Here is a 26445-nt window from a genome sequence, read left to right as displayed (position 1 = left end):
TACAGGTGCCTTGTAGAAGAGGCCCTAGCCTGAGTGGTAGGTCTCTGAGGTCTTCCGCATCCCGTCCAGGGGCCAGACATGGAGGTTCCAGTGGTCTGGTCGCGGGTGCCAGATGGTGCACCATCCTGGAGAAAGAAGGTCCTTCCTCAGGGGAATTTGCCATGGAAGGGCTGACGTGAGGAGCGTGAGGTCCGAGAACCAAGTCAGGGTGGGCCAGTAGGGTGCTTCTAGGATGACCTGCTCCTCATCCTCCCTGACATTGCACTCTGTGCAAGCAGGCTTACTGGGGAAAATGCATATTTGCATAGTCCAAGAGGCCAGCTGTGTGCCAGCATGTCTATACCGAGGGGGCGCCTCAGTAAAGGCATACCAAAGCGGGCAGTGGGAGGGAGGTGAACAGGTCTACCTATGCCTGCCAGTATCGACTCCAGATCAGCTGGACCACCTGAGGGTGGAGTCTCCAGTCTCGCTTGTGGGTGACCTGTCGTGACAGCACGTCCGCTGGGGTGTTGAGGTTGCCTGGGATGTGAGTGGCTTGCAGCAGTGACTTGAAGTACTCCAGAGGAGGAGACGGCGGGCGAGTTGTGACATGAAAGGGGAGTGTAAACCACCTTGGTGTTTGATTTATGCTACCATTGCCGTGTTGTGTGTTTGAGCCAGCACATACTTGCCCTGCATCAACGCCTGGAACCTCTGCAGGGACAGCAGTATTGCCAACAACTCGAGGCAGTTGATGTGCCAACGTAGCCGTGGGCCCATCCAGGAGCCAGCAGCTGCTTGCCCGTTCAATACAGTGCCCCAGCCCATCTTGGAGGCATTGGTCATAACCACAATGCACCTGGAGACCTGTTCTAGGGGAACTGTAGAAATGCGAGGTCGTTACAAGGGCTGAAAAGGCGGCGACAGATCAGCATGAGGGCCACGTGATGTGTCCCGTGGCACCATGCCCATCTCAGGACTTGTCCGGAACCAGTGCTGAAGCGGTCTCATATGCAACAACCCGAGCAGTGAGGCTGTCGGTGAGGATGCCATATGCCCCAGGAGCCTCTGAAATTGTTTCAGTGGAACCACTGTCTTCTGTCTGAATGCCTTAAAACAGATCAGCAACGACTGGGCGTGCTCGTTGATGAGGTGCACACAACACATTTCTCCTACCGGCCCTCCACCAGGGGATGGAGTGGTCTGTTACACCAGCTCCGGAACAGTGGGTCTCCTGGTCCCTGGGTCACCCATCTCCGGGGCAATTTGAAGCATTTTTCTTGGCAGCAGGCTGTGAGACGGTGGCGTCTGCTTCCTGCGGGGGGCTTGACGCCGGGGAGGGCAGCGGGGTGGGCCGCAGCGGAGTCGGTGCTGCCGCCACAGGGGGACACCCTTGGCGATGAGCAGACAGGTTGTGTGGGGTCTTGAGCTGCACCGCTTTCTGGGCAGGATGGTCTCCATCTGCTGCTTCACTGCCGAGAACTGCTGAAGTCCTCGATGGTGTCGCCGAATAGGCCAGACTGGGAAATGGGGGCGTTATGCCTTGTCAGACTCTCTCATCTCGACCAGGTTGATCCAAAGGACCAACAAGGTGGACATCGCCTGGCCGAGAGACCGCGCCGTGACCTTCATCGCCCGGAGGTGGATCACGAGTGCCTTATCCACTTGGGGCATCGCCAAGTAGCCCTTGGCCGACCCAACATCGAGGGTAGTGAGGGCGGGGGAGCCGTAAGATCAGGACCGGGCAGTAAAAGGTGCTGTCCACAATCTTGTCAGCTCCTCATGCACTTCTGGGAAGAAATTAACTGGGGTGGGGCGTGGCTGTGAGCAGCGCCGTCAGCCCAGGAACCAATCATTGAGCCACGAGGGTTCAGGGGAATGCGGAGGGTTCCACTCTAGCCCGATGCTCACGGCTGCCTGGGAAAGCATGTCCGTCATTTCCACGTCAGCGTGTGACTGGGTGACCTCACCTTGAAGGGGGAAGCCCAGCCGAGGCCATTGCATCTGACTGGACGAGCCCGATCTCCGATGCTACATTAGTTTAAGTGTGTAAATGTAGGTGAGTCTGTAATATTACGTGTTAAAATGTATAGTTTTTCCAATCATGCATTAGAGTAGATGTGTTTTGATATCATAACATACCAGTGTGTGAGTAATAGAGTGAAAATTAAGTGCTTATAAAGTCATAATCAGCCAAGGATATCCAATGTTAAATAAGAGATGACAGCATGTTTGTACCTCTAGAAAATGATCAAAGGCAGACAGAATAATCTCATGACCTCCTCGAACCAAACACACGGCAGCCAGCAGCTCAAGGACCAGAGCTTTAGTCCTGCAACAGCAGAGAGTAAAAGCACACATTACAAACACCTTCATTCAACTTCATTAATCAGTCATCACTACCTGCACAGAATTACAAAGAAATCTCAAAAGAGCGTCACACAACTCAAACACTCGTTTTTTTAAGTATCGTAGCTAATTTTATTGTGCTTATAGTTTGACTATGCTTATAAAATTGCACACCAATATGAGAGTAGTACTCTAAGCTCTGTTTAACAATTTCTAAAAAATGTAAATCCATTCCACAGAAATCTACAGATTTAGCCCATTGTTAATGCAAAAAAAAAAAAAAAGAAATGTTTTCTTCTCACAAATTGTGCACAGTTTCTGTGTGTTTTCTCTTCTGAAAATACTGCATAATATCTGCCTGCTGAGCTGAGTTTTATGTTTGTTTTATTGAGGGAAAGTCTGTGTTTAAGAATAAATAAAGAATAAACTACATCTGGGTGACATTTTGAATATTCACTATATAATTGCAATAATTTTGCTGACAGTATAAAATTAAGCAGAATTGTGTATATTGCGATGATTTTAATGCACTTTTTATTTGGCCAATAGGCTTCCCAAAGAGCTTGACTTTAGACTGATTTCAATATCATTCAGGGCTACACAATGAATTAAAATACAATTCATTATATGAATACATGATCTGTGTGTGCTTCAAAATGAATGGGTGGCAGTTGTGTGTACGACTGCACGTGCGGGGCTTGTGATGTTTTCAGAGCTCTCAGAGCAGTTTGTGTGCATTGTGAAGTGTTGTAGGTTCACATATTTTAGAATAGGGATTTTCAACTTAAGAAATAAAGTAAAATAACTTTTTTGAAGAGACTTTCCTGTTTTGTTCTAGAACATAAATTACACACAGTCACCGCAGCTGTGGAGTTTGAAGTCAAAGCATCTTAAAAATGCATGTTGCTAAACCATCGCTAAATAAGGACTACAACAGTCATCAATTTCATATAGCAAGAAGCTCCCATGCTCATGGTAGTTGTAGTCCTTAATTAGCATTGAGATAGCAACATGCGTTTCTAAAAAAAACACTTTTCAGGTAAAACTGCCATTATAAAAATCCATTAGGAAAATTCTGAGGGAACCCATTGCAAAAAAAGAAATGCTACTGTAATTGTCTTCTGGGCTTTAGGACTACAAACTGAACAGCTCTACTGCAAACATTTGAAACCACTACAAGTTATTATACAGATAAATAAATGTGAAAGAAAAAAAAGGAGATGAATGCATTTGAACAGATTTGCATTGAGGAACATTGTTCACTGTCAAATACACACTGCACTATTAGTTACACCAGCATAAAAGTTTTAGTTGACGATGAAGTAAAATATATAAATATATTACTAATGCAGAAAACAAAAAAATCCTTGAAAAAATTATAAATTATATTATAATATATATATATATATCTATATATATATATATATCATAAAATAAAAAATAATTCAGTCTGTAATATATTAATATAAATAATATATTAATTATATATATATATATTATATATATATATATATATATATATATATATATATATATATATATATATATATATATATATATATGCATATATGCATATATACACACACAGTATTACTAATGCATAAAACAAAAAATCCTTGACAAAATTACAATTATAGTATATATATATATAAATAAACTATAAAAACACTATATACTGTATAATCTAAAATCAAACAAAACAGTATTTTCAGAAGAATTACACTCATTTCTGTCATTTACACTGGACGTGTAAGACCCCCCAACACACACACACACGCACGCACATGTTTGCACACACACACACACACACACACACACACACACACACACACACACACACACACACACACACACAAAGAGAGGGAGAGATTAAGGGCTCCAGTATTTATGACACTGCCAGAAGAGTCACAACTTACATGAATTAAAGACATGAATTCTGGGAAATCTCCATTAGAGTGCTCCCTCTTTCTCTTTCAAAGAGTCACACACACACACACACACACACACACACACACACACACACACACACACACACACACACACACACACACACACACACACACACACACACACACACACACACTTCATCTCAATTGGTTACCTGGGATTCTTATTGTTCAGACTTAGTGCAATTTCATTCACAGCATGTGGGTGAGACATGACCATGTTGAAGCCATACTGAAAGAGAGAGAGAGAGAGAGAGAGAATTAGAAAACAGAGAAAAATGTTGAAGATTTATTAACTGAGCATAAAACAGAAGCTGCAACTTGAACTTGACTCTGAACATCCTTTCACTAATGAGGAATTTGAGATCAAGTGTAATCTACCTGGTAGTTCATGATGGCTCGTAGGCACATGATGCACACATGAACATCATCTTTCTTACACACTAATCTGGAGTTCTTCAATGTTCTCCTGTTGGGCAATGTATTACACCTGAGAACAAAAACAACAACAGAACTTTACAAACCTACTTCAAACCCACATATTACATGAAAAATGACTTCACTAATGAACTTTTAAAAATTTACATATTCCATTTATTCCATCAATAAATATGATGTATTGCAATTCACTCAGAAGTGATCATTCCTATACCCAGTTCCCCTCATCGACTCTCATTTTGAAATATTTTTATCAATCCTACAGCATAGCCATTACTACTGTTTCCCTTTGAGGTGCCCTGTGAACACATAATGTATACCGTTTGGAATACAGTATATGTCTTCTCGTTGCAAAACCTGACATAACAACCCATTGAGCACAACAAATGATGAAATAAAAAAACGTGCAATGCAATATGGCCGTTCAGACTGAGACACACTAACAAAAATCAGATTTATTTCAAACCACTTACGAGTGTGTTGTGTATCAGGCTTTTCAAAATCTTATTTTATGTGTTTGAGTTAGACAGGCAAAAAAATAGTTGTTGCTTTTGTCTCCCTGTGTGAACATAGCCTTTGAGACCTCTGTGCACATATCGCCTCCAGAACACAACAGCAGCATCATTGACATGCATGCCAACCATCAGATCCCAACCAAACACTTTTATGTGTGAGAACAGAGACACACAGCAACAGCTGCACACAAAAACAGAGCACACACACACACACACACACACACATGTTGGGTTTCCATGTTTTATGGGGACTTTACATAGACATAATTGTTTTTATACTGTACAAACTATATATTCTATCCCCTAAACCTAACACTCACAGAAAACCTTTTTTTTACATTTTCAAAAAATATAATTTAGTATGATTTATAAACTGTTTTCCACATGGGGACCGACAAAATATCCCCACAACGTCAAAAAGTTTGGGGTTTACACACACACAGGCACGCACGCACGCACACACACACACACACACACGCACAAACACACGCACACACACACGCAAACACACACGCGCACACACACACGCACACACACACGCTAACAGACAAGGAGTGAAAAACAGACAATCCCACACTAACATATATATATATATATATATATATATATATATATATATATATATGTTTGTGGCAGCGGGGGCGTGGTCAAGCGCCCGTCCGGGAGAGAAAAGCGGTAAGGGCGCTCACACCTGAGCTAAATTATTTCTAACACCTGTCTCTAATTGCAGTAGCTTGAGGAGAGCGGCATAAAAAGCAGCAGCAACAGAGCCCAAGGGAGAGCCCGACACAGGCCAAGAAGCTATTGTGTTATATTAGTGTATGAGAATTAAAAACAACCTTACCTGAACCCTGTTGCTGTTTCCATCCCTTCCTCACTGGAAACTTGTTACACTGGTGCCGAAACCCGGGAATTTGCAGGAACAGTGGTCCAAAGCTATGGAACAGAGTCGCCCCATAGAGTCCTCCCAGCTGGCGGAAGTCCTCCAGTCCCTCGCTACGCTCCATCAGGGCCACCAACAGTCTCTGCTTGAGCTCCGACAGGACCAGGATCGTCGGTTCTTTGAGATCATGCGGGCTCAAGCAGAGGACCGGCTTGCCATCCGGAGCCTCCTCAGCCAGGAGGCTGCTCCAGATGCAGCCGCGACCCCGGACACCCGCGCCATACTGCCCCCACCCGCGCTACTGAAGATGGGGCCGGCAGATGATCCAGAGGCATTCCTGGACCTCTTTGAGCGCACGGCGGAAATTTGGGGTTGGCCACGCGACCAGTGGGCAGCCCGCCTCGTCCCTCTCTTGTCCGGGGAAGCACAACTCGCGGCACAACAACTTCCGGCAACAAGCCTCCTGGCTTATACCGACTTGAGGAGAGCCATCCTGCAACGGGTTGGTCGGACCCCGGAAGAAAGTCGCCAGCTCTTCCGGGCCATGAAACTGGATAAATCCGACCGCCCGTTTGCGTTAGCCCAGCGGCTCCGTGATGCCTGTCGGAGGTGGCTGCTTGCGGGGACCGCGACGTCGAGGAGCTCGTCGATCAAGTGGTACTGGAGCAGTTTGTCCAGCGTTGCCCCGGAAAATGGCAGAGTGGGTCCAGTGCCACCGCCGGAGTCGCTGGAGGAAGCCGTACGACTCGCGGAGGACCACATGGCGGCGATTCCAAGGGCGGATGAGCCCTCTCTCTCTCCCCTTCCCTGTGTCTTCCCCTGTTTTTCTCCCCTCCCCTCTGCCCTCTCGCTCTGCTCTCTCCCCAGGGTCCGTTCCTGCCCCCCGCAGGCGCGGAGGATTCACGAGACCAACTTACCGGCCGTGGGAGAACCCGCCTACCCCTTCCCCATCCTTCAGCCGCTCTCCTCCTCAGGTGGGGCGCCCGCCAGCACGGGTGCGGCCGTGGCGCTCTGGGCCGGTCTGCTGGAGGTGCGGAGACCCGGACCACTTCCGGGATCAGTGTCCGCTGATGGAAATAGGGACGGTGGTGCGGTCTCCGACTTCCCGCAGGATGCCCCGATCGGGCTGGAGCGCACCGTATTCGGTAAGGATCCAGGGGGTACATACCAAGCATTGTTGGATACCGGCTGTAACCAGACCACCATCCACCAACGCTTGGTTCAACCCGGGCTTTGGGAGCTAAACTGGTGAGGGTGAGGTGTGTGCATGGGGATGTTCACAAGTATCCCATGGTGACTTTGGCGATTAAATTCAGGGAAAAACCATAGTGTGGAGGCAGCGGTTAGTTCCGCCTCACCCATCCGCTAATCTTGGGTACTGATTGGCCGAATTTCAAAGATATTTTAGAGGGTATTTGTGCGGATGGGTCCTGCATAAAGAGGTGTGCGGTGTGCGATGCTTTGGCAGGGAGGCGGAGCCGGGCCGCCCTCGGCTGCTCGGATTGACGAGGGAAGGGGCGAGGTGGCGCCCCTCCTCTCAGGGAATTCCCTGAGGGGACTTCCCTCTAGAGCAGTCATGGGATCTAAACCCTTAAACATGCTCTTGGCCAAGTGAGAGTAATTGATGGTCAACAGCTCTGGCCGAGCGTCGCCATTGCATACCCATATTTTTCGCTATTAAAGATCGGTTGTACAGAGTGACGCAGGACGCTCAAACAAAGGAGGAAGTGACACAATTATTGAGTTCCACGGAGCCGCCGGAAATGGTTTTCCAGGCGGCTCACTATAATCCTATGGCCGGTCACCTCGGGAAAGAAAGACACTTCTCCGTCTAATAGCCCGCTTCTATTGGCCGGGCATTGGTGGTGACGTCCGCGAGGTGGTGTGCGGCGTGCCGTGAATGTCAGTTGGTAAACCCACCGCCACCCCAAAAGCGCTTTTGCTCCCTTCCATTGATCGAGGTCCCCTTCGAAAGAATTGGAATGGACCTCGCCGGGCCATTAGAACGGACAGCACGCGGACATCGCTTTGTGTTAGTCCTAGTGGATTATGCAACGCGATATCCGGAAGCAGTGCCCCTGAGCAACATCTCCGCGACGTAGTGTTGCAGGGGCACTCTTCAAAATAATCTCCCGGTGGGGATTCCGAAAGAAATCCTCACCGATCAGGGCACAACGCTTATGTCACGTACACTTTGCGAGCTTTACTGAACTATTGGGCATTAAGTCGATTCAGCACTAGCATTTACCATCCGCAGATTGATGGCCTAGTGGAGCGATTTAATAAAACACTAAAAAATATGATTCGTAAGTTCGCATACCGAAGACGCTTAGGAATTGGGATAGATGGCTCGACCCCTGTTATTCGCGAGTACGGGAGGTTCCACAAGCCTCCACGGGTTCTCACCGCTCGAGCTGCTGTACTGGCGACGCCCACGCTGGGTCCTCGACGCCATCCGTGAAGCTTGGGAGGAGGGACCTTCTAATAGTAAAAATGAAATTCAATACGCTCTTGATCTTAGAGCAAAACTCCACACACTGGGGAAATTAACACAGGACAATTTGCTCCAGGCTCAAGAACGCCAACGCCGGCTGTATGACAGGGGTGCTCAGCTACGGAATTCGCGACCGGAGATAAAGTGCTTGTACTACTCCCAACATCGAAGCTCGAAATTACTCGCCAAGTGGCAAGGACCCTTTGAGTTCACACGAAGAGTAGGGGATCTCGATTATGAGGTTAAACGCATCGATAGAGGGGCGCGTCAAATATATCACCTCAACCTCCTGAAATTGTGGAGAGAAGAGGCGGCCTCTGTGACGTTGGCAACGGTAGTTCCGAGAGGGCGGAGCTCGGACCGGAGGTAAACAAAGCCCGCAATCTCAACACCCCGGTTCCTTGTGGAGACCACCTCTCACCGCGCCAACTCGCAGAGGTTTCCGAATTACAAAAGGAGTTTGCAGACGTGTTTTCTCCTCTACCGGGCCGCACAAACATCATACATCACCATATCGAGACCGAGCCGGGCGTGGTGGTACGCTGTCGCCTCTATCGCTTGCCCGAACATAAAAAGAAAGTAGTTCGAGAAGAATTGGACGCGATGCTTGAGATGGGAGTAATAGAAGAATCCCACAGTGATTGGTCCAGCCCGGTCGCCCTTGTTCCCAAGAGCGATGGGTCTGTACGCTTCTGTGTGGATTATAGGAAAGTCAACGCGGTGTCTAAATTTGACGCGTACCCAATGCCCCGTGTTGATGAACTGCTCGATCGGTTAGGTACGGCTCGATTTTATTCGACCTTGGATCTAACGAAGGGTTATTGGCAGATCCCCTTGACACCAATTTCCCGTGAAAAAACGGCCTTCACCACGCCGCTCGGATTACACCAATTCGTGACGCTTCCTTTCGGTTTGTTCGGGCACCAGCCACGCTTCAGCGCCTCATGGATAGGATCCTCAGACCGCACACTGCTTACGCGCTGCCTATCTAGACGATATCATCATTTATAGCAATGATTGGCAGCGGCACATGCAACATCTGAGGGCCGTCCTGAGATCGCTGCGGCGGGCGGGGCTCACGGCAAACCCGAAAAAGTGCACGGTTGGGCGTGTGGAGGTACGGTATCTGGGGTTCCACTTGGGTCATGGCCAGGTGCGTCCCCAAATTGACAAGACCGCGGCGATTGAGACTTGCCCTAGACCCAAGACCAAAAAGGGGGTGAGGCAGTTCCTGGGGCTGGCTGGCTATTACAGAAGATTTGTGCCTAATTATTCAGATGTCACCAGCCCGCTGACTGACCTCACTAAAAAGGGGGCTCCAGATCCGGTCCAATGGAGCAGTGCCAACAGGCGTTTACACAGATTAAAGCTGCACTTTGTGGGGGGCCGCTTTTGCATGCACCTGACTTCTCTCTCCCTTTTGTTTTGCAGACGGACGCTTCAGACAGAGGGCTGGGGGCCGTACTCTCGCAGGTGGTGGAGGGAGAGGAGCGCCCGGTGCTGTACATTAGCCGGAAGCTCTCCTTGAGGGAGACTAAGTACAGCACCGTAGAGAAGGAGTGTCTGGCCATAAAGTGGGCGGTCCTCACCCTCCGATACTACCTGCTGGGGCTGGCCTTCACCCTCTGCTCGGATCACGCCCCACTGCAGTGGCTCCACCGCATGAAAGATACTAACGCCCGGATCACCCGTTGGTATCTGGCCCTCCAGCCTTTTAAGTTCAAGGTGGTCCACAGACCGGGGGTGCAGATGGCTGCCGCTGACTTCCTCTCCAGAAATGGGGGGGGAGTGGTAGGCAGGCCGGATGGCGCCCCGGCCTGAGTCGGGCGGTGGGGGTATGTGGCAGTGGGGGCGTGGTCAAGCGCCCGTCCGGGAGAGAAAAGCAGTAAGGGCGCTCACACCTGAGCTAAATTATTTCTAACACCTGTCTCTAATTGCAGTAGCTTGAGGAGAGCGGCATAAAAAGCAGCAGCAACAGAGCCCAAGGGAGAGCCCAACACAGGCCAAGAAGCTATTGTGTTATATTAGTGTATGAGAATTAAAAACAACCTTACCTGAACCCTGTTGCTGTTTCCGTCCCTTCCTCACTGGAAACTTGTTACAATGTTTATATAATAAATGTGTACAGTACTAACTGAACAATAGGCACCGGTGTTGGGGAGTTGTTAACTAAAGTAGCAATGCTACTAACTTAAAGGTATAGTTCACCCAAAATAAAAAATGAATTCTCTCATCATTTACTCACCCTCATGCCATCCTAGAAGTGAATGACTTTCTTTCTTCTGCAAAAATTATGATTTTTTAGAAGAATAGTTCAGCTCTGTTGGTCCATACAATGCAAGTGAATGGTTTTAAAAATGTTGATGCTCCACAAATCACACAAAGGAATTAAAAAAGCACTCCATATTACTCCAGTGGTTAAATCCATATCTTCAGAAGTGATATGATACATGTAGGTGAGAAACAGATCAATATTTATATACATTTTTGATAGAAATTATTCTCTCTACACAGCAAGTGGTGATATGCATAAAGAAAGTGAACCTCCAAAAACACAAGAAGAACAATGTGAAAGTTAAAGTGGAGATTGACTCTGCAGGGAGAATAATTTATAGAAGAATTTGATAATTGATTTAACCACTGTATAAGGATTACTTTTACTACTGTATTATTTTATATATATATATATTGTATATTATAATATTTTTGGAGCTTACAAATTTTGGTCACCATTCATTTGCATTATATGGACCACAAGAGCTGAGATATACTTCTAAAAATCTTAATTCGTATTCAGCAGAAGAAAGAAAGTCATACACATCTGGGATGGCAGGAGGATGAGTAAATTATGAGAGAATTTGAATTTTTAGGTGAACAATTCCTATAACAACTGGCACATTTTTCAGAAGCGCAACAGTAGCTCAGCTATTTTCACAATAGTGACAAGCGAGCAGTGGTGTATCTTCCCAAAATGCTACATTTGTCACAATGTATAAGCTGTTCAGGTTCTAGTCCAAAACCCGGAAGAGAATTAGCCATGGTTTACTCAGGAATTTTTATAATAGAAGTTTTGGATTTATAAGCAACATAAGGTCTGTGGTAAACTTTACTTAAATTTACTTGGACGTTCTGTTCTACAACATAAATTGCACACAGTCCTCAGATGTGAATTTTAAAGGCGCCATGTTTTACTCACTCCACTTGCAAGATAAGAACTATTACTATCACATGCTTGTGGTTTTTGTAGTCCTAATCTAGCAACTTATTATCAACATCATTTTATTTTTTTATTTTAAACATGCCAGCTTCAAAATTCACGTTTGCGGTATAAATGTGTGTAATTTATGCTGTAGAACAAAACGTCCATGTATCTTCAAGTAATGTTTACCACACACCTAAAAACCACCTTATAAAAACCCATAGGAAATTCCTGAGGAACCCATGATGAATTAGCCTTCCGGGATTCGCTTAAAATATGACGTGTTGGCTGAACAGCTCTATTGAGAAATCAGCAATGGAGCCGAGCTAGGGAGTAATAAATCATGCTCACATAAACCGTCTCTCTCTCTCTCTCTCTCTCATGTTTTCTAATTTTTTCACCAAATTTGGAATGCCCAATTCCCAGTTCGCTTTTAAGTCCTCGTGGTCGCGTAGTGACTCGCCTCAATCCGGGTGGCGGAGTAGGAATTCCAGCTGCCTCTGCATCTGAGACCGTCAACCCGCGCATCTTGGCTTGTTGAGCGCGCTGCCACGGAGACATAGCGTATGTGGAGGATTTACCCCATCCACCGCAGCATCCACTCTCAATTCACCATGCACCCCACAGAGAACGGACCACATTATAGCGACCAAGAGGAGGTTACCCCATGTGACTCTACCCTCCCTAGCAACTGGGGCACACCCTGGGATAGCAAACTCCAGCGGTGGTAGCCAGCGTCTTTACAACTGAGCTTCCAAGGCCCCCCAAAACCAAATCACTTAAGTGAATTGGTTCTTTTTGGACTGTTCATGTTAATAAACCAGTTAAAATAAACAATTCCATTACATTTAGTGCTGGGAACTCACTAAATGATTTTAGTGAGACAGTGCTTTTTGATGATTCATGAAAATGTAACTAGTTCACATAAATGATTCACTGATTCACTTGAGTTCTGCGCAGCCTTAAAGGGACTTTACCTTCTTTTTTAAGTGAAATATTTAGTATATTGCTTCTTCAAAAAACTTCACAGTGTTTGAGTGTGTGTGCATGGCTTATATACATGACAGACAGGAAGTGACAAAGCAGGAACTGATGTGGCAGGAAACAGGAAGTGACATAGTTCGGTATTCGGGTGAGGGCTCCCTCTGGTGGACGGGAGACAGCTCAGGTGTTTTTAAGGAAAAGCCCTAAATGTTTTTATAACCTTGTACTATTCACAGAGTTTTTATGAGTGCAGTAAATTTCCAGGTTGGAAATAAGTTGGGATTCACGGTCAACATACGGCAGTGTAAAAGAGGAATGTACTGACTTTAACTGACTTAAAACCAGAGCTTTACTTTTGTTATAAATCTAACATCTTTGTGCTCATGCATTTTTGTTGATGAATATGATATAATTTGGGGATGTTCTGTAGGCGGGTTCCTAAATAGACAAGGAATAACAGTTTGGTGCCTGGATTTGTAGGTTTTAAACAAAGACATGTGTTCAGTGAGTTTGATTACAAATGATAATATCATTGAGCTGTACAATTAAGGAGGATTGTGGATGATAGTATGTAGTGGTGGAATAAAACAGTTGGTAGATCAGAATTTTATGCACAGGCATACATTTTATTTTTTTATTCTTAGCAAACAATAATGAAAGATTTACTTAAATTTAAACTTACTTACTTATTTAAAAACAGAATTTTAGCCGATGTAACTTTTAAACATATTGTAATGTGTATCCTGTGTATTATGATGCATACATGGATGTCTCTGGGCTAAGCCTCGGATAACCTCTGATCCTAGAAAAACCACCCCTGGTTGTCACCTTATTTTTTATGTAAAACTACAGAAATTAGCCATGGTTTTACTATAGCAATATTGTTGTAACCATGACTGCAGTAACTATGTTCTGTTTTTTCTTTGTGTGTGTGTATGTGTGTGTGTGTGCGTGTGTGTGTGTGTGTGTGTGTGTGTGTGTGTGTGTGTGTGTGTGTGTGTTTGCAGAAACCATGACTTTGAAACAGTTTAAAATGGGCAATACCATAAAGAAACCTCAGAAACATTATTTATAGCTATTTTCCGTGTTATTACAATGTTTCTTCACAATGGTGCCATGATATTGCTTTGCTTTTTAGGACAAGGTACCGACCATGTTTTTTAAGTACAGTATGATGGTAATACATAAAATCTTTTGAAGTACCTTGTAAATACTATATTATATTATGTTGATTGTTATTTCATACCATAGTAAATTTGACAGTGCTTATGTTTTACCATCTGATACCATCACGATACCATGGTAACGTTCAAGATCAAGAGTGGGGCCAGTGCGCCAGGGCCTCGGAGCGTCCAAAGCCACAGGACTGCCAAAGCAAGGTGAACACCATAGCCCTTGGCTAATAAATTGAAAGTTGTGCACTAGGGCCCCTGAAACTTTGGCAAGTGAGAGTTAACCATTAGTGAGCCAGAGGCCTTTGGCAAATACAGCACAAGCTGACCACCAGTGCTCCCAGGCCTTTCAGTGAATATAGTTCAAGCTGATTGCTAGGCTAAAACACAGTCAACCACTCTCCATTCACTTTACATTCATAATTAACTCTTCATTCACTGAACTCTTTTTTTTTATATGGATTGTCTATATGCAAATATATGACAAACTAACTAATATAAATCTCTGCAGTGGCATGGGTTGTGAAGAAGGTGTTTGATTGTGTACTGTTGTCTTAGCAACTGAGGTTGTCCCACTCTTTTTCCCATCCGATTTTCTGTTTCCACCCTTAATATTTCCTTTAATACTACTGTGACAGTGTGGAGTGAAATTATTGGAAAATTAGAGCAAAATATTTTTTATATCGCCAGGCCGGTTCTCGCTCCCATTTAGCTCATGAAAACATGCTGCGTGATCACGAGGAAGGATTACATCAATATGTAGATTGTAATACATGTGTGGAATTTATATAAATAAAATCTCTCTCACCGTTGCTGGCGTGCCATTCATAACCCCTCCGTGTGCCAGCATTGGCAACCCAGTGTCATAGGTTGCCTGCTCTAGTGGCTCAAATAGGGGAACTCATAAGAGTGTTTGATACAAGCACTAAGTCCCAGACTGGAATGGTAGTGGGGCAAAAAAGGGACTTAGCCATTTTGCTCCAAACAGATACAGGTGAAACTCGAAAAATTAGAATATCGTGCAAAAGTTCATTAATTTCAGTAATTCAACTTAAAAGGTGAAACTAATATATTATATAGACTCATTACAAGCAAAGTAAGATATTTCAAGCCTTTATTTGATATAATTTTGATGATTATGGCTTACAGCTTATGAAAACCCCAAATTCAGAATCTCAGAAAATTAGAATATTGTGAAAAGGTTCAGTATTGTAGGCTCAAAGTGTCACACTCTAATCAGCTAAACACCTGCAAAGGGTTCCTGAGCCTTTAAATGGTCTCTCAGTCTGGTTCAGTTGAATTCACAATCATGGGGAAGACTGCTGACCTGACAGTTGTGCAGAAAACCATCATTGACACCCTCCACAAGGAGGGAAAGCCTCAAAAGGTAATTGCAAAAGAAGTTGGATGTTCTCAAAGTGCTGTATTAAAGCACATTAATAGAAAGTTAAGTGGAAGGGAAAAGTGTGGAAGAAAAAGGTGCACAAGCAGCAGGGATGACCGTAGGAGAGGCACACAATCCAAGATGCTTGAAGTCCAGTGTGAAGTTTCCACAGTCTGTGTTGGTTTGGGGAGCCATGTCATCGGCTGGTGTTGGTCCACTGTGCTTTATTAAGTCCAGAGTCAACGCAGCCGTCTACCGGGACATTTTAGAGCACTTCATGCTTCCTTCAGCAGACAAGCTTTATGGAGATGCTGACTTCATTTTCCAGCAGGACTTGGCACCTGCCCACACTGCCAAAAGTACCAAAACCTGGTTCAATGACCATGGTATTACTGTGCTTGATTGGCCAGCAAACTCGCCTGACCTGAACCCCATAGAGAATCTATGGGGCATTGCTAAGAGAAAGATGAGAGACATGAGACCAAACAATGCAGAAGAGCTGAAGGCCGCTATTGAAGCATCTTGGTCTTCCATAACACCTCAGCAGTGCCACAGGCTGATAGCATCCATGCCACGCCGCATTGAGGCAGTAATTAATGCAAAAGGGGCCCAAACCAAGTACTGAGTACATATGCATGATTATACTTTTCAGAGGGCCGACATTTCTGTATTTAAAATCCCTTTTTTTATTGATTTCATGTAATGTTCTAATTTTCTGAGATTCTGAATTTGGGGTTTTCATAAGCTGTAAGCCATAATCATCAAAATTATATCAAATAAAGGCTTGAAATATCTTACTTTGCTTGTAATGAGTCTATATAATATATTAGTTTCACCTTTTAAGTTGAATTACTGAAATTAATGAACTTTTGCACGATATTCTAATTTTTCGAGTTTCACCTGTACAAGTATCTGCTGACCAGAGGATGTTTGCCTATGGACAAGCCCTCAGAGTTCTCGAGTGGTCGCTATGGTAGCATAAACCTTGAGTGTGGATACAGTCCTGCTTCCAAATGCTCTTGTATGTAGGGGAGTATCTTCTTTACAGGGCAAAGATTGGTCCTCTCCCCAGGAGGAGCACCAATCAGCAGAAAGTCACCAATTTAAGGCATACAGCCACTTTGTTGAGGGTCCCTGGCCTGTAGTATGGTGCCTAGCACTGGTTGAGACAATCCTATTCTGACAGACAAGCCCTATTCAAAGGCCAGACATAAAGTCTCCATAGCTCTGGCAAAAGATGCTAGATTGTGCCGTGAGATTGTGAGAGTATATCTGTCCTCAAAGGTATTTCCCATGGGGGAGTAGCCACAGCTCTATTGTGACCATTTGGCACAACTAGTATCACTTGTTTCCTTGTGTCCCAGTAGCTTGCACAATCCTTGATGTAGCAAGCTGAGAGTGGAAACACATATTCATGTTTCACTGGTCACCCGTGAGCTTAGTCGTCCAAGCTTGGTGGAGCTTGCTGTCATGAAGTACCAGTGTGGTCTCCAGGAATGCAAACAGGTTCCACTTGGCCTCCTAACCCCCCCCCCCCAAAAAAAAATAAATCTGAACTGACTGAGGATGGAGTCTACATTACCTTGTCCTGGCATCCTAATGCTAGAGTAAACCTGCTCTGCTGATCAGGTGGTTGGGGACTTGCATCACATGTAGGAGACATGACTCGCTCCAGAGGAGAGTGTGGCTCGCCAGGTTCAACATTAGGCATTTTGACTGTACTCCTCTTTGGAGGTCTATATACACCACATCTGCAGTGCTGGCCGTATGAATCAAAATGTGGAACCGAAAGGCTTTCAGAACAATGAAGACTACAAGCAGTTCCAGGAGATTTATGTGCCACAGTACACCTTTCCTGGTGCCAAATGCTGAATGTCCTTTGCACAGGGCTCCCAGCCTGTGATTAACTTGTATGTGGTGACAACTTTTGCATCTGACCAATTTGGCAACTTCATACCTTTCTGATAAATTCAGTTACCCTTCAATAGCTTGCGTGGCTTAACCAGCGATGTGTCACTTTGAGGCGAAGTTGACAGTGTTGCCAAGCTTGATGAGGGCCCCTCTGGCTGAGCAAGCACTGGAGAAGTCTCTTCTGTAGCAAGCCTAGCAAGGTAATGGTAGCTGCAGTGGCCATCAAGTCCAGAGCGCACTGGCACTGATGCAACTGTAGAGTTCTCCCCAGCTTGAATAATAAGTTCAAAGTCAAGTATGTGTTGCAAGGTGGCAGTCTTCTGGCATGGGGACCATAGCAGTAGAACAAGCATCAAAGTGACCTTTGTCATGGCACCAAATTATTTTCAGCTCGTAAATGTGGGAAAACCAACAGGGCTGCTTAGGAAACATGAAAATTATGAAAATGTACATGTTGTAACATGGTCGTCTTCTAGCATGGCATCAACAACAGTAAAACAGGGCAAAACCATCCTGTGTTACAGGGGAGATGTATCACACTCTCATTCTCAACTCACAACAACGGGAAAAGTGAGAAGTGAACTCTGGCACCATGCCACACATATACCTGCCAATTTCCTGGGCAATGATCTTGTTAGCCGAAGTGTCAATGGCACTTTTAACAAGCACCGCAAAGGTGGCTGCACTAGAGACCTAGGACCGTATGTACTGTAAACAACTTCTCAGAAATCTTCTTAAGAATAGTCTTAAGCTTTGACTTAAGGGTCAAATATTTCTTAGCAAAATATAGGAAAATATTTTTTGTTAAGTAGCAAAAAGCAACTTTCAGCAAAGTTTCTGATACTTAAGGTTGATTCTTGATTCTGACTGAGGTGACACTTGTGTTGTGAAGTAAGGACTACAGTGATTTCTACCCAATATGGCCTCCCTCAACCACTGAATCAGTCAATAGTGAGCTTGCAAGGGTAATACTATATATCAGTGCAGCATGATGCCATTCCTTCATAATTTAACACCACAAGTTGTAAAAAAGATAATTGGTTAAATCTTTACTAAAATCAAATGAAAAGCATAATTGTACTTCCTGTATTTTAAAACATTATTCCACATTTTGCCAAATGATAATTTCCAAACAATGTGCAAACTGAAGGCTACAAAAAAAATTTTTTTTAAAAGTGTGCTCTCTACTGTGTGCATGTAAACATGTAAAAATCTGACATTTAACATAACTATATTTGATCAAAATCAATATTTTTGTTAAAATAATTGTAGCTTTTCTCTGTACATTGCGCTCTTTTTGGTTGACACTTGCTTCATTAAACAGACCTATTTCAGGAAACAACAACTCGCTTGCTGTTAGGACTTGCTGTTAAATAGTATTTTTGAAAAATAGAAATGGAAACTCGCATGATGCAAAATGAAACAATATAATAAATCAGTAAAACTTAAAAGTTGTGCACTGGACAAGTCCATCAAACAGCTGAAGGCACATAAAGATTTTATCGATTCGTTGGTAACCCTCTTAATGTGTAGACATGTAGCACATCATTTTTTGTTTCAATGTATTCATTAAATCTAAAAATGCGATGAAATTCAAAAACTTGTTTGCTTAACTATGAATCACTTTTGCCCAAATTCCAATATCATAAAGGTCTAATACACTCTCTCTTTGTTGGAGAGTGCATGGTTTCAACAAAACACAATAATTGTACTACTCCTAACAAGGTTAGAATACCTCTGCAGCACTCATAAAGAATTTAGACACTGAGACCAAATCTTAATACTTATGAACATTTATGTACGACACTTATTCTCAAGTCAAGAATAAGAGAAAAATTGCATAATTCTTGGAATTTTGACACACTTAAGACAAAAATTTGATCCTAAGTGGCATTATGCGTATGGCCCTTGAACTCTCACTGAGAAGGGAATAGGTCAAGTCATAATGCAACTTTGCGATGGGCAACAATGCTGTCAAAGGTGCTGTGAACACCTTTCCCCTTTTTAAATGGCAGGGTTCTATCCAGCTTGAACTATCCATGCTTCATCTCCAACGAATGTGAACATATCATACACGTAGATTGTGAGGCGCAGATTGTCATGTTCAGGCAAGCAGATTGATATGGATAAAAAGGAGGCACGAAAGGTTTGAGCAGGCGATAAACCCTCCTATAATCTCCATGCTCTGTATCCCATTCTCTCGCATCTCACTCATACAGTCCCTCGGAAGCCATTGAGGAGTGTTAGCCGGCGAAGAGAGGAGTGGCTTCAGATTTTAGGATGAAAGCAAGCCAAAAGCAATGCGTGTTGAGTTTCATGCATTTGCCATGAATACAATCAATCTCAGTGAGCACTGTGTCAGTGAGGGCTCAGCCCTGGCTATATACAGCGTTCATGCTGAAAGGGCAAACCGCTTTATACAGAGAAAAAATAAGCAAGCTAATACCAAGCAAGCCTATGACAAACCTTCCTAAAATCTCAGTGCTCGGTCCCTCGGGAGCCGCATAAGACCAAGCGGGAGGAAAGGGGAGCAGCTTTGACTTTTCGAACGAAAACGAGCAGCTAAAGCCAAGCATCATGAATTTAATGTGCTCACACTGAATGCAATCAGTTTTCTAACAGTGCTCATGCCCATCAGACAGAGGGATTTATCGCTCACATGTGAAAAACATCTTTAAAAAGACGTGCTTTTCAGAAAGCGGCTCTTTTTTGATTTCTTTCAAATACTCTCCTAGGAGTGCAATATAAACAAACTATAAACCTGGAAAAGTTTTTGAAGAGGTGCTTCTTTGCTGGCGCACACAGGGAGAACAGTTGGACATGTTTCTGCTAACCTGGTGTAAAACGAACAGCAAAGCTTTGATTTGGGGTTCCAGAGGCATGAGAGATGTCTATGCTGCCCTGAAATGGTGAAATACTGATGGTGTGGTGCTGAGTTCCGGCATATATGCTCACTATGATGTCAGCATAGACCGCCAAGTGTTACCAGCCAAATTGAATTGCCATGATGGAATAGGGATTCAAGGTTACCTCCCCCTGAGGAGTGCTCCCATTGCATCAGCTTCTGATGGAGTGTCGAAGTTACCATCAAGAAAGGGAACTGAAACTAAACTTTACAAAACTAAATACTCTTATAAAATAAAAATAAAAGGTGTAGTTCCCTATCTCTCACTCAATTGATGGTGTGTCGATAAGTTGACACTAGGGGGTCACTCTTGGGAGCCCAGACATCTCTGATCTTTGATAAAAGATTAAAAAAACCTGAACAAACGGGTATGTCTGCCAAAGCAACATCTTGAGAAAGATGTTCAACGCCAATGTGTACTCTTTTAGAGGAGCTGTTTGCTCTTTTAAAAGTCTGTCGAACCGCCCAGGGGCGTGGACTGCACTGGTGTGCAGAGAAGGGAGAAAGCCGCTGGCAATGCACCGTAGATCCAAAAGGAAAGCTCTCTTAGAGGTGAGTGGAACAGAAATGAGGTTTTTCAGCTCGCTGAACACACACAACTGCTCGGCTCTGAAGAAAGAATCTGACTGAACAGAGGCACATCCCGCCTTTTATACCCATATGTAAATGGTCTGCAAATGGTCTGCACTTATATAGCGCCTTTTTAACATTAGCGGTATTCAAAGCCCTTTACACTGCGTCTCATTCACCCATTCACACACACACTCACACACCTGCCATGCAAGGCGCTAGCCTGCCATTGGGAGCAACTTGGGATTCAGTGACTTGCCCAAGGACACTCCGGAATGTGGAGTCATGTGGGCTGGAAAAATCTTCCATGTGCAGCAATGACAGCTTTGCACATTCCAGCTGTCAGTTTATCCAGATACTCAGGTGACATTTCACCCCACACTTCCTGCAGCACTTGCCATAGATGTGACTGTCTTGTCAGGCACTTCTCACATATCTTACAGCAGGGGTCTCAAACTACCGGCCAGCAGGCCACTTCCGGCCCGGGTCCGGCCCAATTCCGGCCCGCGACTTGATGTCAAAATAATAATGTAATTCGGCCCTTGAGGATATTTAATTTTTTTATTTTTTACCCCCACAATAATTAAGATAACAAAATGTTTTGATAATAAACATTTCATTTTAGATAATAAAAAAAACTATTTCATTAAAAAACACTTATTTTGAATATGCTAAATAATTGCAAACGAAGTGCACAGGTGTGGAACAACACGAAATTCATGAAGACGACGACGAGGAGAGAAAGAGTGGACAGCGAGCATAGACAGTTTCAAGAAATATTTTTTTGTTGAGTTTGGTAGAAATGCGATCTGCCTCATATGTAAAGAGAAACTCGCTGTTTTAAAGGAATACAATCTCATTCATCATTATTCGACTAAACACGGCGAGCATGATGAGAAATACAAGGGAGATGATGACAGGAGACAACAAGCCGAGCAGCTACAAAAAGGACTATTATCACAGCAAGAACTTTTCCACAAATCCGGTACGGACGCTGATGCTGCAGTTGAAGCAAGCTATGTGGTCAGTGAATTGATTGCCAAAGCGGGAAAACCATTCACCAAAGGGCAGTTTGTGAAGGACTGTATGTTACAAGTTGCTGAAATTCTCTCTCCCGAAAAGAGGAGCTTATTCAACAACGTTTCTCTATCACCAAACACTGTGGCCGAGCAGATTATTGAACTCTCAGGTAACATATATGAACAGTTACAGGACAGAGCCCTCAGTTTAATTGCGTACTCTGTTGCACTTGATGAAAGTACTGACAAAACTAGCTCAGCTAGCAATTTTCGTCAGGGGGGTTGATGACAAGTTTGAGGTGACAGAAGAGTTGCTGAGTTTGTGTCCAATGTATGGCCGTACCACAGCAAAAGACAGATTTCAGCAGCTGTGCTTTGCGATTGAGCGGCTTGGTGTGCCGTGGAACAGACTGGTGGGCATCACCACTGATGGAGCACCGTCCATGACAGGCAAGAAAAATGGACTGGTAGCGCTGGTACAGAGAATGTTAGAGGAAGAAGATGCTGATCCAGCAATTGCTCTGCACTGCATTATACATCAACATCAACTGTGTGGCAAATGCTTGAATTTTTGAACAAGTGATGTCTGTCGTCCTGAAATGTGTTAATTATATCAGGTCCAGAGGTTTACAACACCAGCAGTTCCGGGAAATTGATGCATCGTACAGTGATGTGCTGTACTTTACTGAGGTGTGCTGGCTAATCAGGGGAAACGTTTTGAAGAGATTTTTTTAGTTAAGAGCTGAAGTGAAGAGATTCATGGAAAATGGCAGGATGGATATTCCAGAGCTTGATGATCCAAAATGGATAATGGATTTGGCATTCCTTGCGGACATAACACAAAAACTAAACATCCTAAACCTAAAGCTGCTGGGCCCTGGTCAGCTCAACACAACAGCCTATGAGAGTGTGAAAGCTTTCTCCACAAAACTGAGATTGTGGAAAACTCAACTGTCTGCAGCAAACCTCTGTAATTTCTCCTCATGCAGATCTTTGGTGGAAGAGGGCACAGCTTTCAGTGGTGATGAATATGTCTCTGCAAATGAAAACCTGCAGCGAGAGTTTGATGAACGTTTTGCTGACTTTAAGGTACACCATGACACCTTTCAGTTGATGTGGAGAGTGTGCCCAGCGTTTTGCAAAATGAACTTATTGACTTGCAGTGCAACATTGAACTAAAAGCTAAATTCAGAGAGAAACAGGGAAAAGCAGACAAGATTGGAATGTTTCTGAGAGAGCTGCTTCCATCATTCCCAGAGATGTCCAGAGTTTTCAGTCAGGTACTGTGCCTTTTTGGAAGTACATATGTGTGTGAGAAATTGTTCTCAACAATGAACTTTACCAAAAGCAAGTACAGATCAAGGCTTACAGATGCCCATCTTGAAGCTGTATTCCGAGTTTCAACTGCAACGTCCATTAGAGCAAATGTGACTCAGCTTTGTGAGCACAAGCGCTGCCAAGTATCTGGCAAGAAATAAAGCACAAATGGGCTCAAAGATGATTTGTTTGTTGAGGGCAATACAATAAAGTTAAAATAAATAGTTTACAGTTAAAGAACAGTTAAAATGTGAATACAAATGTATACTTGTGTTTGAGAGTGTTATTTGTTGTGTTAGTAATGCATTCTGGTATTTCATTTATCAGTTCCTTGCCAGGTTTAAATAAGTTATGAGAGGAAAATATTTGTATTTGCTGTGAAACACACACATATATGCTTTTAAAAATGTGTAGTAATATTTATTTTATCATCATTTTATTTATAAGCTAAGGTTGCTAGCACAGTTGTCTAAAAATATATAAAAAGACTTGCACTTTCTGTTTGCAGTTTTGTGTTATACAACACTGCATTTTCAGAAATATCCATTCTTTTTTTTTATTATTTATGTATTATTATTTTTGAACACTGATGTGGCCCTCCAATCAGATGACGTCGGCAGCAGTGGCCCCCAGCTCATTTGAGTTTGAGACCCTGCCTTACAGTCTAGCTGATCCCACAAAAGCTCAATGGGTTTAAGATCCATAACACTCTTTTCCAATTATCTGTTGTCCAATGTCTGTGTTTCTTTGCCCACTCTAAGCTTTTCTTTTTGTTTCTGTTCAAAAGTGTATTTTTCTTTGCAATTCTTCCCATAATGCATCCCTGAGTCTTCTCTTTACTGTTGTACATGAAACTGGTGTTGAGCGGGTAGAATTCAATGAAGCTGTCAGCTGAGGACATGTGAGGCATCTATTTCTCAAACTAGAGACTCTGATGTACTTATCCTCTTGTTTAGTTGTACATCTGGCCTTCCACATCTCTTTCTGTCCTTGTTAGAGTCAGTTGTCCTAAATCTTTGAAGACTGCTGGAAATGGGGTCTGTCTAGATTTGATAAATTACTTTTTTCAAATAGTGATAGTGCTGTTTTTTTTTTGGGTGATTAATTGAATGCCACTTTGGTGAATTAAAGTACAAATTTCCTTCCGAAATAGTGAAATCTGTACATTATTCCAAACTTTTGGCCGCCAGTGTACATGTTAACACAATATGTGTGTGAAAAGATTGCTTACTAACCATATCTGTGTAAACCCTGTAAGCAATTTTATCACACTAAAATCATGTTATCATATTTAATGCTTAAGTGTTGTGGATAACGAGCTGAAAATATTTTCTGTGGTAATCCATTATGATACATGCTGTTGACATGTATTGAAACCAAAGCATTCTTTTAAGCTTGAGAAATAATAAAAGCACATGGAACACACAAAAGAAAAACTAGTGCATTCGGGTGGAACTTCTGAACTACGGGAAATAAAATACAAATCATTATACCTAAATAAATTAATTGTAATATAGCAACACTCATGTCAGTGTTACAGAAAAACGTTTGGGCATTAAGCAAATCCAGAGTTCCCAACCAGTCTTGACTTGACTTGAAGGCAGCACAACTCAATCTCAGAAATCCCCCCCGTACAATGAGACACATTCAGTTGCGCTTTCAGGACTACTGTCCTATCAGCCAACAACACAGAAACTAAAAAATAATTCTGTAAATTTAGGGTGATATTTTTGTGTCATGGTCAATGGCAAGTCGATTTGACTTTTAACCATGTGCAGGGAATGAATTATAGATATCAATATTATAGATATTACATTTGCACAATATATAATGTTAATTCTTGATATCAGAAATTAAAAAAAATACTCCTGTAAACTCCTGTTAAAAACACAATTACAGATATCTCTCATTTCTTTCTAGTTGAAATTACTATTTCACATATCAGCAGTGTACTACTTACCAGTATTTTTTTTTTTTTTTATATACATATATATCAATAATTACATTGTTACTTGTGCAAATGTCTTTTTCTGATATTAACAATTTAATAGCTAGAAAATGCTTTTGATTTTTAATATCTGTAATTTGGTTTTCTCTAGTGGTAATGTTAATTTCTGATATCTGTAATGTTTTTGTAACTACTTAAAAAAGCCTTTATAAATACATATGAGCAATAATGTAATTATTGTAGAGCTGTGAAAGTTATTGTGTTAACATGCAATTAATTGAAAATGCTTAACGTGTATTCTTTGTTATACGTGATTAATGCATAGATTCAGACATTTTATTAAGCTCTGTGTGAGTTCTAAACACTATTATTTAAGGGATAGTTCACCCAAAAATGAAAATTCTCTCATCATTTACTCACCCACATGTCATCCCAGATGTGTGTGACTTTCTTTCTTCTGCAGAATATAAATGAAGATTTTCAGAAGAATATCTCAGCTCTGTAGCTCCACAAAATGCAAGTGAATCGATTAATCGGTGCAGAAAATTGCTTTTTAGAAATAATATTATCGTTAAAAATCATTAAGAAAAAGACGATAGTTGTTATTATTCTACAGTTTTACAGTCTTTCATAATTGACAATACTCATTCATATTTTTTCCCACCTCAAAGCATAATTTGATTAGATAAATCAAGTGTTCAAAACTGAAGCGAGAGCAAAGAAAAATTTGACTATATGGACACACACACGTGCATGTACACACGCGCGCACGCACACACACACACACACACACACACACACACACACACACGCACACACACACACCAATCAGCCACAACATTAAAAGCATTTCTGCCTAATATTGTGTAGGTGCCCCTCGTGCCACCAAAACAACACCAACCTGCATCTCAAAATATTCTGAAATTATATTCTTCTAAACACAATTGTCTCAAAACTTTGTCAGTTCGAACCAGTCTGGTCATTTTCTGTTGACCTCTCTCATCAACAAGGCATTTCCGTCCACAGAACTGCCGCTCACTAGATGTTTTTTGTTTTTGGCATTGTAAAGCGGATTAAGGGAAAGGAGGAGGCGAGAACCGGCTTGGCAATATAAATAATAGTTTTAATAATAAACTGAAACAAAAACACACAAACACAAACACACCAAGCAGTTGCATGTCATTCTCTCTCTCTCTCTCTCTCTCTCTCTCTCTGTCTCTCTCGAACCGTCGTCACCGGCCGCCTTTATCCCTCATGTGCCCAAATCGGGCTGATTGGGGACCGGGCGTGCGTTGTTCCAGCCCGGCCCCCGGCATGACGTACACCCTCCCTCCTCCTTTCCGGGCCTTCCTTGCCTTTCTCGACCTGGGAGGAGGCAGGAGGGTAAAAACAACAACAACAAACAAAATAGGCGAGGGACAAAGGCCAACAT

At 43.1% G+C, this 26445-nt stretch overlaps 1 protein-coding gene across 5 annotated transcripts in view; it reads right to left on the bottom strand.

Moving 5' to 3' along the window:
- fmnl2a (formin-like 2a) overlaps positions 1–26445 on the bottom strand; it is a 138123-nt gene that overhangs the window by 44151 nt on the left and 67527 nt on the right. For 4 of the 5 annotated variants that reach the window (XM_052148410.1, XM_052148409.1, XM_052148411.1 and 1 more), the window contains exons 7-9: positions 4656–4764; positions 4430–4506; positions 2218–2311 (exon numbers count right to left, since the gene is read on the bottom strand). In XM_052148410.1, coding sequence (XP_052004370.1) covers positions 2218–2311; positions 4430–4506; positions 4656–4764 — 280 coding nt within the window. Of the gene's footprint in view, positions 1–2217; positions 2312–4429; positions 4507–4655; positions 4765–6071; positions 6575–26445 lie in introns of those variants that run through there. The other variant, XM_052148413.1, reaches the window with a different exon arrangement.

This window comes from Xyrauchen texanus, chromosome 18 (genome assembly GCF_025860055.1).
Source record: "Xyrauchen texanus isolate HMW12.3.18 chromosome 18, RBS_HiC_50CHRs, whole genome shotgun sequence".
In the NCBI taxonomy this organism is placed as follows: Eukaryota; Metazoa; Chordata; class Actinopteri; order Cypriniformes; family Catostomidae; genus Xyrauchen; species Xyrauchen texanus.
This window is presented reverse-complemented; position numbering and strand designations above follow the sequence as displayed.